At 47.9% G+C, this 13318-nt stretch overlaps 2 protein-coding genes across 4 annotated transcripts in view; one reads left to right on the forward strand and one right to left on the reverse strand.

The window, feature by feature from the left end:
* Positions 1-259: 259 nt before the first annotated feature.
* Positions 260-7670, reverse strand: ARRDC5 (arrestin domain containing 5). The gene is made up of 3 exons (XM_077805467.1): positions 7359-7670; positions 4178-4373; positions 260-752 (listed from the first exon to the last, which is right to left on the reverse strand). Exons 1-3 carry the CDS (start codon positions 7609-7611, stop codon positions 260-262), a joined length of 942 nt encoding a protein of 313 aa, XP_077661593.1. The 5' UTR covers positions 7612-7670.
* The window catches only part of UHRF1 (ubiquitin like with PHD and ring finger domains 1), a 33331-nt gene continuing 24200 nt past the window's right edge, over positions 4188-13318 (forward strand). Inside the window, exons 1-2 of one of the 3 annotated variants that reach the window (XM_077842220.1) lie at positions 4188-4322; positions 12883-13051. In XM_077842220.1, the coding sequence (XP_077698346.1) occupies positions 12893-13051 (159 nt within the window). In that variant the 5' untranslated portion in view covers positions 4188-4322; positions 12883-12892. Of the gene's footprint in view, positions 4323-7562; positions 7680-9561; positions 9670-12882; positions 13052-13318 lie in introns of those variants that run through there. The other 2 variants (XM_077842221.1, XM_077842222.1) reach the window with 2 other exon arrangements.

Genomic DNA, 13318 nt, shown 5'->3' on the forward strand with positions numbered 1-13318 from the left:
TCTCACCCTGCTCTTGGGTCCTAGCTAGCCCCACCCTCTCTCATTTTTTGACTCATTCTGGCACCTTGGCCCAATCCAGAACCCTCTTGTGCAAAGCCCTGTTGTGAAATCAGGCAGCTGGCACACATGTTTCACAGAAAACCTTTATTATCTGGACCTCAGCAAACTTGTTCCTGGATCACTGTATAGAGATTCATCTGAAAACGCTGGGTGCATCCACATGGTCACTTTGCATCTGGTGCAGATCTGCACCCCTCTGCTAGTCCTCAGGAATGCCTACAGCTGTGGTTCTTATGATGATAGGCACTTTGGCCACAACTGTGGTCATGGACCAGGGAAGATAAACAGTCCCTATCAGCTCATACCGGACTTCCATGATATCGTTAGCTATGGACATGCTGCTGACAGACAGTAACTTGGGCAGGGGGAATATGCTGGTGATCTTTGTGACCTCAAAGGAGGCTGCCTTGGTCTTGGACTCCAGCCTCATCACTTCGTTTCGATCTTCCAAGAAGCGCCGTTCTGCCCTGACGGTGTAGCCCAAGTAGAGGATGATGGAGTACAAGGCAAAAACCACCTTCCTAATGGACCTTCCTGTCTGGTTGTCAATCTCTGTTGTGAAGATGATGTGTTCACCGGGGGCGAATGTGTTTTTCGCCAAGGAAATCCGGAGGATGACGAGGCCGTGTTTGAAGCAGCAATGATAAGCTATGTGCTTGTCGACTTCCACCGCCAAAGGGTACTGCATGGGGAAGGGGGAAAGGTAGAGTATGGTGAGTGCCTTTCACAGGATACAATATGATTGCCTTGGTTCCTTACACACATGGAACTGCAGATGCAGGAGCAGAGGCTGCTTCACACTGAAAGAAATCTGCAGACACCCAAAACTTCATGCTGCATGTGTGGCCCTTTGTACTTCATAGAAGCAGTGAGAATAGACCTCACATTCTTCTCCACAGGCCCCTGTCACTTGAGCTAAAGGAGAATTTTTGTTAGCAGTCCAGGGCATATGACACACAGCTTAGCAGTCCTGATTCCATCCAGTAGAGAGCAAGGGAAATGCACACAATATATATCTACACCAAATTCAGGGGAAGGCCACAAATGGGCCATTAAAAGTAGCATTTTCTCACCATCTTGATGCAATGATTAGCATTAGGTCTCAGTGTAGGTGATTTCGGTAACGCTGGCAGATTGTATGCTGTGCAAAGTTCACTCAAGGGCTCAGACCCCAAAGCAAAAGAATAACATTAATAGTCACACTTCTCTAGCCCCTTCCATCCATGTACCTCAGAGCTTGTTACAAACAAGAATGAATGAAGCCTCGTTATCCACCCTGTGGGGTAGAGAAGAGTTATCTCCTGGTGCATGCGTCAGGAAGGAAGATGGCAGAATTTGCTGACGGTGCCATTTAAAACAGAATGCTAAAGATAGTAATAAGGTTAGGAATCACTGTATTATTTACACCACACCATAAATGTGTATGGGGCTGGGTGCTGTCAATAATACAAGTCAAGTAATAAAAGGCCATAGGCGTGAATCAGAGCTCACTTACACTACCATAATTCCATTGACTTCAACAGAGTTAATCCTGATTTACACCTGAGAGAGAGCAGAGTTTGGCTCTACGGTCCAGATTTTCATTTACGCTCAGGCCCTTTTACACCACTCTGGCAGTGCAAAGGGGCCTTAGCATAAATGGGAATCAGGCCCCGTGTCTCTACCCTAATGAATTTGCAGTCAAAGGGGCTAATCCTGATGCATGTGAGTAGCTCTACTTACCCATTGAGTTCAATAGGACTACTCATGTGAGTAATATTTTCAAGACTGATCTCTGGGAATATGTAATAATATAGCCGTGAAATAAGAACATGCATAATTATTGTTCAGGGAAAATGATGTGTGAGGAGGCTATGTACTGGAAGCCTCGAGATGCTGAATGATTCAGGGTCCCTTTTTTTTCCTGTACCATTTTGGCTGGGATGTTAATGTTCTCTGCACCTTTTAGGGTTCAATTCACTATCAACGCTCTTCTCTTCTTTAGTGTTAAATCCAGTTTCTGCTGTTACTCCACATCCTTAGGGACACTTGACACTCCTGAAAAGGAGCTGGCTGTTTCATCCTACTAGGCTCAAGTGATTCTGCAGATTCTGGTTGCCCCAGGAACCAGTGTTGCTGAGGGGGAGATTTCTCCTGACTCTGCATGGAGCATGGATTTCAAGGCCAGAAGGAACCATTGTGATCACCTACTCTGACCTTCTGTAGAACACAGGCCATAGAACTTCCCCAGAATAATTCTTAGAGAACATCTTTTAGAAAAACGTCCCATCTTTATTTACAATTTGCCAGTGATGGAGAATCCGCCACGACCATTGTTGCAAGGGATATTGACCATCACTGATAAAAATGTATGCCTCATTTCCAGTCTGAATTTGTCTAGCTTCAACTTCCAGCCCTTGGATCATGTTAGACCTTTCTGTGCTGTATTGAAGATCCCATTCTCATGCATTTGTTCCCCATGTAGATACTTATAAAGTATAATCAAGTCACCCCTTAAACTCCTCTTTGTTAAGATAGACTCAAGCAGCTCAATCTATTTATCATTATCAGGCATGTTTCCTAATCCTTTGCTCATTCTCATGGCTCTTGTCTGAACTCTCTCCAGTTTATCAACATCCTTCTTGAATTATGGACACCAGACCTGGACAGCGTATTCTAGTGGCAATTGCACCATTGTCAGGAGTAAAATAACCTCTATACTCCTACTTAAGATTCCCCTGTTTATGTATCCAAGAATTGCATTAGCTATTTTGGCCACAGCATTGCACCCAGGAGCTTGTGTTCAGCTGATTATCCACCAGGGCCGCCAAATCTTTTTCAAAGTCACTACTTTCCAACATAAAGTCCCTCATCCTGTAAGTATGGTCTGTATTCTTTGTTCCTAGATGTATACAATTACATTTAGCTACATTAAAGCACATATTGTTTTGCTTGTACTTGCTGCATTGTTTAAATCATTGTAATTTTAACAATGATCTTCAAAGGAAACAGATAATGGTTGTATGAAATTTTTTCTGCTTTATGATATAGAGAGAAGTCCTGGAAGTTCTTTTCCCACAATGCCTGTTCTTTTTTTAAACCTCCCTATAAATATCAGAAAAGTTCAGCCTGTATGCTTGAGAAAGAAGCCACGGGGAACATCTGTTGACCAATGTGGGCTAATGAGACCACGTTACTCCAGTGTTCCATCTCTTCACTGGCTGCCAGTTGAATATCAGATTGGGCTAGAAAGCCCTGATGGGGCTGAGGCAGATGATGCTACCAAGCCTAGAGTCATGGGGGTCCCTGTGGGACAGACTGAAATGTGAAGTTGACGTTTTCCTCTTACAGTGTCACTTACCATGGAGCCATGAGGAATCGAGGTGTCTCCTCCTTTCACCATGGCCCTGTTGGGGCACATCTCCTATTTCCCCTATTCTCCTCTTTAATAGGAAACCTCCAGTCACTAATTCCCCAATTGCCCTCCACAAACATACATGCTATCCTATTGCTACCCTTTACCTTCCATGGAATTGCATCGCCTTAGCTGACAAGGCCGAGCAATTAGATGGGAGAAGGTCATGCACTGACTCTTAGGCTTGGCCTGCACACTGCTTTTGTACCAGGATAACAATGTCTATCAGGGGTGTGACTTTTATTTTATTGTTACCAGTATAAGCATCTTTATACCAGTATAACTGCTTCTACTTTGGGGTGGGGTTGGGTGGGGCTGGAGTGTACCGCTTTAAGTATACCAGTGTACTTAAAGTGCACATGGTACAACTTTTGCATGTAGCCATGCCCTTAGCGTGCGCGGCCCTGATTCAGGTGGCTTTACTGTGGGTCCCCATCTTTGCTTGAACCAGCTCCCAAGTCCTGGTCTTGATCGCCAAAGCGCCTATTAGGCCAAACTAAATGTCTTTGGAAAAGGGGAGTGAGGAGACAATTCTAGGTTCTGTGTGTAGACCACCTGTCTGGACTTATGTAGTTTTGTAAGGATGCTCCAATACCACAGGGATGGGCCTGGCACAAATAGCTAGCTAAACCTCACTGGGAGCAGCACTGAACCCTTACACTCTTTTTCTGTCCTCCTGTCACAGGAAGAATATTCTCTATTTACTTTACCTGGGATTGTATTTTATCTTTAAGGATGCCAGAGGTCCCTTGCACTAGTAAATATTTCTTCTGCTTGGCTAAGATGAGCTCTCGACTGGCGCAGGAGGCTTTGACGAAGTAGGAGACACGGGCTATGTTGCTGGTGAATGTCGATGGAAGTCTGTCAGGTAAGTTGAAATGGAAGTCAAAGGTGTGGGTGCCCGAACCTAGCCAGTTATCTGAAAGCCAAATGACACTCCCTCACTTACCGAGCTAAAAGATAACCTCTTATTTATGGGCTGCCTTGCGTTCTTGATGGAATTTTTTTAATGAGGGTAGCAACCCTCAGCTGCTTGCAAATTATTTTTAGGGGTCTGTTCCTGCCGAATGCTGAGCACCCTCAACTTTTAATGTGGTCACTAGGCATGAAGGGTGCTCAACAGCTCTCAAGCCCTACAGAAGTCAGGCAATGGAATACCTACTTCTCCTTTATTGGTGTCACTGGACATAACAAACCCTCACAGAGCCTAAGTCTCCACAGCCTGGCTTTTTGTGTTTTCAGTTACACCCGTGCAAAGTGGGGGTAAAATTGCTATCAGGTCACTCACACCACTGATAATATTTTACTTTCGCTTTGCATTAATGTGAATGACACAAGATGCAAGGCCATGGAAAATCATTTCAGTGTTCTGCTTCTGCCTCTTTCTTAAATTCAGTTTGTAGTGTAAGCAGGTGCAATTACACTGAATTTAGTGGAGAGGTTTCCTGCTCGCACCAAGCTAAAGTTGGCCTTGTCTCACTTTGAACTGATAAGACCATCTTTCTGATATAATTCCCCACATACAGGTACTCTTTTGGGATTTAGAATGCCTTTTTCTTTTTCAGTTTAGTTTAAACCACTTCTAAAGAGACATAAGCTAAACTGAAAAAGGCACTCTAAATCCCAAAGGAGAATGTGCACATAGGGAATTATACTGCATAGCTAAAGTAGTGTAATTACACTGGTATAGGACTGCTGGTAAATTTTGTGAAAGAAACCTTGAGAGTTGTGGTTTCTTAGTATCTCTGAAAATCAGGCTGTTTATTGAGGAGACTAAATATGGATTTACGTGCCTGCCTTTAGGCACCCAATTTTGAAACATTTGGCCTTTAAGATCTAGAGTTGAAAAGTGTCATAGAAGCACTGCTTCTTGTTATTATTATGCTAAATATCAGAAAGATAATTTCACCCTAGATTTACAACAACACCTGGCACAACTTTGAACTTGTAGGAGGAATTTACTTGCCACGGTGAGGGGTAATAGGCTAAATCCAAGACTTGATTGCACATGTAGGAAAAATGACCTTTCTGGTGGGGCATAGCCTTTAAATCCTAATAGTCTAGGAGGAGTTGCAGTCTGACCATTGGAGCTCATAGGTCAAATCCAAGATTTAATGCATTGACATGCAGCCTAACCTTCAACTCTTAACTACCTAGGAGGAGTTCACAACACACTGCTTTTATATTCCTGTGAACATCAGGGATTAGCTAATTCTGTATGTAAAAACACAGTAAGACCCTGACTAATTTTCATTTACCTCCTCTGTGTAACTTATAACCTCCCTGCCTCTCAGCAAGGCTATAACAGCATAAGCCATAGCGAGGTCTCATATTATCAAGATTTCATTATTTTTACAAAATATACTGTGGTACACTTACCACAACATAACAAAATTAAAAATGACAATTGAGAAAATAAATGAACGAAGTACGTCGATACCTGGTCTAAACTTAGGACTTGTCTGCACTTAAAACGCTACAGTGGTACAGTTGCATCGTAGTTCTTCAGTGTAGACCAGTGGTTCTCAACCCCTGGCCTGTGGGCTGCTTGCAGCCCAATCAGAGCATAGCTGTGGCCCATGTGAAATCCTCAGGACCATACAGGTAGTATATATATTGTGTGGATGCGGCCCACATAACACATAGAGAGCGCCATATGCAGCTCAGTGGTAAATAGGTAATCCACGTCCCAGAGAGGTGGTAGCTAGGTCAGTGGAAGAATTCTTCCGTCGACCTCGCGGTGTTTACATGGGAATTTAGGTTCGTTGGTTTAACTACGTCACTCAGCACTGTGGATTTTTCACAGCCCTGAGCAATGTAGTTATATTGACTTAATTTTCTAGTGTAGACCAGGCCTTAGAGGTTTTATTGGCATAGCAATATGTCATTTAGGGGTGTGATTCTTTACCTACATAGCTATGCCAGTAGAAGTCCTAGAATAGATGGAGTTATACTGGTATAACTGTGCTTATGCTATTACAGATTATGCTGACTGGGAGATTTACATATGTTATACTGGTATAATCACTTTTATCCCAATATAAATGTGTTCACTCTAAAGGATTTTCGTCATCTAGCTATACTGATATAACTATACCAGAAAACCCCTCCTAGTTTAGACAAGGTCTTAGTGATGCATTACTGTAACTAATGTATACATATGTACACACACTTACTATGGGCCAGATTGTGATCCCTTTATTCACATTGAGTGGTACCTTACTCCACAAATAAACCCTTAGATTTCAATGGAACTATACATGGTGTGAACTACTACTAAGTGAGAGTAAGTGTATTTCAAACTGGCTCTGATGTGCAAAATACGATCTCCTAGTTTCCTTTTCTCCTAATACAAGGACAAGGGGACATTCCCGGAAATTGAAATGGAGCACATTTAAAACGGATAAAAGGAAATACTTTTTCTGCACAAACACAAAATTAATGTTGGGACATCCATTGCCACCATTTTTCATTTACCCTTTTAAAAAAAATATAAATCCAAATAAATAAAGACCTCATGGAAGCCAAGAGGTCAGAGGAAATAAAAGGGACTGGACTGTTACATGGATAATGAGATCATTATCAGGGTTTCAGATTAAAATCAGATCAGAGTTTAAAATTAAATATTTTTTTAAAAGTGCCAAAGTTCAGCCTCCTGCTTCAGGGCTTAAGCCAATATCTAATCAATAAGGTTAGGAAGGAATACTTCCTGTGGGCAGGTTATCACATAACTGTCTAATGTAGTGTTTCTTGCATTTTTCTCTGAAGTGGTTGGGGTAATGACAGGACACAGGGCTAGACTGATCACTGATCTGATCCAATATGGCAATTTCTGTGTTCACTAGTGCAAAATTAGTGAGGTTTCACTCTGTGTTCTTTGAACTCTATGGTTCCAATTCCTTACCCGCTATTTTGAATGTCTTTGTTTTATTGATATAGTCAGCCTTGTTATTGCAGACAATGTCTCTGCTGTAATCCTTGTCAGCATTAATCTCTTCATTCCACTCCAAATAGCCTCTTCCCACGAGCTCTACCTTCACTATGGGATTGATCAAAGATTTGTTAAGGCTCAGAATCACTTGGCCATCTATGCTGGAGCCTGCCAAATACACCGTATCTTCAGGCAGCACCAGGTCAATCGATTTCACCACCGACATCAGGGAAGAACAGAAGCCGGCTGTTGTCTGTGCTTCCTAAGGATCTGTGTGTGTCTGTGATGTCAAAGGTTTGTGACATCACTGCATTTACAGTGAGTGCTAAGCATCTGCGGTTCTGTTCGGCTTCGATAGCAGTGCCAGCTTTCAGGATTTGTCCCAGTAATGTTTTTGAGGTCCTTATTATTTAGTACTTGTATTATGGTAGTGCCTCAAGGCCCCTACTGAGATCAGTGACCCATTGTGCTGGGGCCAAATATACATTCTAAATAGACAAGACAGACACAGTCTGGGAGGGAAAACAGAGAATAGAACCCCAGTCTTGTGATTCCTGAGACTCTTTTAGGGATTAGAGAGAGGGGACACTTCAGGAAGACAGTTTGAGGGGTCACGGCCATCAGGGGAGGGCACTTGCTCATCTTTGCCAAGTTTCCTTGGAGTTTGCATGCGCTACTTTTTGTCAGCAAGTGTCTTATGAGGCGTCATGAGGAATCTGTTTGCTGAGAGGTCCATTGTTCTGCCACCATTTGTTTCAGACTGAATAATGCTCCATATTTCTCGTGCTTTTTATGAGCCACAGGGGAAGTGCCGGGCTCTTGCCTGCAGACCAACTTTTCTTGCAGGCACTGGCCCTGATTCAGGAAAGCAATGAAGCACGTGCTTCAGGTTCAGCACAGGTTTAAGTGCTTTTGATGCCTTGATTTCTTTTGCTAAACTATTAATCCTGGGAGATGAGCTGAGTAAAGGAAACAGTGCATGATATCAAAGGTGTGGCTTCAGAGATATCTTCATGGATGGAATGAACAGAGCCCACTCTGAGCTGCTGGGCTTTTTCTTCTCCTTCCCCTTTTTGTGGAAATGATATGTGTCCAGCAGCTCCTTGCCTCAAATCTCCTGTGGTGCCAGAGGGGAAATGTTTCAGAGTAGCCGCCCTGTTAGTCTGTATTCGCAAAAAGAACAGGAGGACTTGTGGCTCCTTAGAGACTAACAAATTTATTTGAGCATGAGCTTTGGTGAGCTACGGCCTACTTCATCGGATGAATGAGGGGAAGCGGAGGGTTCTGCTTGCCAGGGGCAGCAGCTCTGACGGGCTGTTCTTGCAGAGGAGACCGGAAATGGGGAAAGGGACTCAATCCGCTGGTTTCCCCAGGAGGGTAGGCCAGTAGCTTAGGGCAGAGGGGACAGGTCTGCAGCATTTGTCATCACGATACATTGCAAGCAAGGGGGATGGAGCTGAAAGTTGAATGGAGGGGAAACGGGTGCTCAAGAGGCCCTTACCTCCGGCGGCCCTGCTGAGGGTGAACTCCAGCCCTCTCCCCTCCTGTGGTTTATTTCCTAGAAACCCCCTGCCCCGTGGCTGTGCGCTGTTCAACTTCCTCCCCGCTCCACCCCAGAGGAGGCAGCATTTCCCCACTGATTTCTCTCGGGAGGGGGCGCTGAGCAGGGCTGAGGTGAAAGGAGCTGTCGGCATTTTACCCCCCGCCGGAGAGCGCTCCCCGCTTCCCAAGCCCGAGGCTGGAACGAGCCCCCCAACCACCGGGGGGGGACACACCTCTTTCTTCTTTCAGGGGACTGGCCAGGATGGGAACGGAGCAAGCCCCAGGCGGGATGCCGCGGCACCTCCCACCCTGCAATGCTTCGGGACCCCCCCACCCCACCGCACCCGGGCATGCGGCGGGGGGCACCCCTCGCTGCAGGCAGGGGGCCGCGGCAGCAAGCCCCCCGCGCACGCCGGCATCCCTCGGGCCGGGCGTGGGCTCCTCCCCGTCTTCCTCCTTCCCGCCACCAGCCACCAATCGGCAGCGGCCCGCCCCACCCCGGCCTTTCCCGCGCCAAACTCCAAAGCCAGCCGCGGGGTTCGCGGGCGGCAGCAGTCGCGGCCGGGGGGTGGGGGGGGGAAGCCGGGGCGGCCGTTGCCACCCGGCGAGCGGCTCGGGGCTGCGGGCGCCCGCTTTGCAGCACGTGGCAGCAGCGCCGGGGAGCGCTGCCGTGTGACCCCAGCGGCGGACGGAGGCGCCCGCCCTGCCCCAAGCTCCCGTCCCGCTGCAGGGATTGCGAAAGGTGAGTGTCTCCCGTGGGGGGTGAATATTGCAATGGCTTATTTGCAGGAAAGGGGTTTGCAGCGTGAGCGGGGAGCAGCCCCCGTGGCAAACGGGAGAGACTCTTTTGCCCCCCTCCCCCTCCCAGCAGAAACCAAGTGGCTGCAAACATCGCAACTCCTGTAACTGTCCCAGCTGGGATGTAAGCGGCAGATGTTGTAGGGTGACTGTTACATTTTGTTCGTAAAGGGTTTATTTATAGCGACGGGGGGTTATCTCGTCAAAAGTGGTATCCTCTAGGGAAGTTGCTCAAGTTGGAGATCAAGTCCCTGCAAAAGCCCTGGTGCCCCTGCCCCTTATGAAATACCAACGCGGAACGGAGCAACTTAAGTTTTTCTGCATTTTTATTTTTTAAAGTTTATTGTAGAAAGTGGGGAGGAGCGATTTGCAGATTGCTTCTTCGTTGACAGCAGCTAGGAAGCAGCGGATCCCCTGAGCCCGCCTCCCAAGGGCAAACAGAGAGAGGGCAAGGCTCTGCCAAAAAAGTGTCTTGCTATAGGAGCAAATGCCAACGGGCAGGGAGACATTTTGAGTCGTGCAGAGTGTTTATAATGTCGATGTTTAGAAGATGGGATCTTGGTCGTACAAGGAGCATCTGCTGTGGGCTTTGCAAACGTGGGATACGAACACGGTAGCTCCTCGGAGAGACAGTCTCCGTCTTTAAGCAGTCTGTCTTTTTCCCAGCTCTGTCCCTTACCCGCAAACTCTAACTAGTTCGTTGTATATCAGTAGAGTAAATTGTGTGCCCCTATTTATAGAGTGCAACATTTACCAGGTATGCATAATAAACGGATTCTACCTTTCCGCATCTCCAAGTACAAGCAGAGACAAAGTTCTCTGTGCCTCGAGTCCTGAAAGGCAATGGGAAGGCAGTCTGGAGACTGCAATCGGTTTTTATTTTTAAAGCCTATTTTTAGAGAGGATAATAGGTTTAGGTAATCAGCTGGCAGAGTCTTCGCCTGAATCCCTCACAGTTGCCAGCAGGGAGCAGGCCCTTTCAGAAAGTGAACGCTCCTTTCCTGCTGTTGGGTGCTGAGGCGGAAACTAGAAATCTTGCAGTTGTATGTGAAATTCATTTTAGGGGCTGGTGGGGAGGGTGGGTTTGCAGCTTTTATTGGGTTGCCATTGCACGCACAACTTGGAAACACCTCTCCCTGAGAAAAAACAAATTGAAAGTTTAAAATGTCCTATTCCCCGGGTGGCATTGAGAGCTTGCCTGTGATTTGAGCTCTGGTTGTACTTGGAGAGAGCCCTCTGTCTACATGTTCATTGGCAGTGTATGACAAACGAGGAACTCCCTCCCAAGTTCAGGCACAGACCAATTCACTGTCAAAAAAAATGTCCTACTGTTCTCAAGTTCTAAAACTTAAACTGTACAAATCACCTCTTTCTCCCTCCTTCCCTACTTACTTCCTTGAAGAGGATTTGCAAACTGCCATAGACTACCCTCAAATGTGCAGTTTGCATTCCCATGTCCCCACCCCCACAAAGACTCCCTGAAAGTTTGCAGGTGTTTGTTTTAAAAGGCCACCCTTGCAGCTAGAAACAGAATTATAGAGGCTGGCAGCAGCGAAGCTTCTGTAGTAACTTGGTCTCTGCATGCACTTGGAGGGCTGGGAGACCCATCTGCTGACCACATTCACCATATGCTGCCACTGAATATGGAGACAAGTTGCCCCTCATCCTAAGTGCCAGCAACAATCGGACACAGAGTTCCTAGACACTCACCCTGGTCCCTGAGATGGAAACGTGGGGACAGGCCTTCCGAATTTTGCCTTTATTCTTAAACTATGTACTGCGGGGTGGTGGTTTTTTTTTTGGGGGGGGGGGGGGAATCGGATTTGCGCAAGACACACTGATTGTCAGCCTATGGCAATTTGGAAACCCCCAACTCCAAAATGTAAGAGGTCTGGTTTGCATTTCAGAGCCTGGCAGAAGGGTGCTGCTACTTTGCAATGGCTTGGTCTGTGCTTGCACCTGGTAGTTCTCATTTGTGATAGGCTGTAGCTAATGCCCAAAAAAGGGACTCCTTCCTCCAGGGGCAGCAGGCAGTGCAGTAAGAGTGGGTGAGTGACCTGTCCTTCTGCCTGTCAGGCTATAAAATGCACCCTAAGAATGTGCCCCTCTATAAAGGCTAAGGAACATTGCAAAATATAAAGGGAGAGTGGGGGAGACAGATTTTGCACCTTCAGTGGCATCTCTGGTTGCCTATTCCACGGGCTACGCCCTTGCTTCCCTTCTCTCTGACCCTTTAGAACTGCCTCTTTAAAAGGCCTGGCAGCTGTCTCCTGTTATTTACATAACCACGCGAGATGTTTGTAAGTGGGGAGGAAACTCCGCGAGACTGAAGAGAGCGTTTCAATTGTGGCGCGAGATACAGTTGGCGCGCGGCGCCTGCCCGCGAGGAGGGAGACGGGACGGCCTGGCGCAGCCTAATCGGCTAGGTTGTGGAGAGGGGCGGGCGTTCAGGGCCAATCGGCGTTGAGGCCGGCCGGCTGCGAGCCAATAATTTGGGAGGAGAGGGCGGGCCGATCGGAGCGAAGGGAGTGTTAGGGTGAGAGGTCTCATTGATTCGGTGGCTGAAGACCGAGCGTCGCCCCCGCTGGCTCGGCCCCAACTTGTGGCTGAGGTGGGCGTTTGGGAACGGAGCGGGCGGCCGGGGGAAGGGGCCGGGGTGGGTTCAGGGGGTGTCCGGCCGGCGCAGGGGAGAATGGCCCCGGGGTGAGGGCTGGGGTCGGGGGATGTCCGCCTTGGGGAGATCTCGGGGGCGGGGGGCTGGTCCCGGGCTGTTTCCGGCGCTGGGGGTGCCCGGCCGGCCGGGGTGGGAAGGGCTGAGGCGGGATGGTCCCTAAGCGCGCGCGCGGGGGGGGGGGGCAGTTAAACGTCTCCCTGGAGCGGGGTCTCGCAGAGACCTGCCCCCCAGGATGGGCAGGGGGTAGGGTGACCAGATGTCCCGATGTTGGGGGCTTTTTCTTATATAGGCGCCTATCAGCCCCCCCCCCCCCCCCGGGTTTTCACACTTGCTATCTGGTCACCCTAACAGGGGGGCCTGGTGCCAGGCGGCTCTGCCTGCAGGCTCTGGGTGTGGAACCAGCCCTCGCGCCCCCCCTTCCCCCCCATCCCGGGACGTCCCTGTTGCTAGGTGTGTCACCCGCTCCCCTTTCTTCCTTGGCAGAGCCGCCGCCATGTGGATCCAGGTGCGCACCATGGATGGCAAGGAGACCCACCGGGTGGACTCGCTCTCCAAACTCACCAAGGTGGAAGAACTGCGGCTGAGGATACACGAGGTGTTTGGCGACGGCGTGGAACCCGACAGGCAAAGGCTCTTCTACCGGGGCAAACAGGTACGTGGTCTGTTCCCTTTATTAATGTAATGAACCAGCAGCCTCCAAAAAAACACCCTCACATTTCCCTCCCCATAGCGAAGGGGGGTGAAACTCCCACCTTCTCTACCCCCTGGGCTGCATGACATCAGACAAGGAATTGGCCTTAAATTGTCATCAAAGAAAGTAAAAAGTCTAAGGGTAGTACTAATTAGACGTTCTCACCCCACTGGAGTGACCAAATAGTACAATACAAGTCATTACTTTGACATTCATTCTCATCTCATC

This window comes from Eretmochelys imbricata, chromosome 25, assembly GCF_965152235.1.
Source record: "Eretmochelys imbricata isolate rEreImb1 chromosome 25, rEreImb1.hap1, whole genome shotgun sequence".
In the NCBI taxonomy this organism is placed as follows: Eukaryota; Metazoa; Chordata; order Testudines; family Cheloniidae; genus Eretmochelys; species Eretmochelys imbricata.

Coding starts and splice junctions, on each gene's coding strand:
- ARRDC5 (XM_077805467.1), bottom strand. CDS start 7,611: ATGTCGGTGGTGAAATCGATTGACCTGGTGCTGCCTGAAGATACGGTG. Junction 4,374..7,358: donor AAAGACATTCAAAATAGCGG/GTAAGGAATTGG, acceptor TTTGGCTTTCAG/ATAACTGGCTAGGTTCGGGC. Junction 753..4,177: donor TCTGGCATCCTTAAAGATAA/AATACAATCCCA, acceptor CCTTTCCCCCTT/CCCCATGCAGTACCCTTTGG.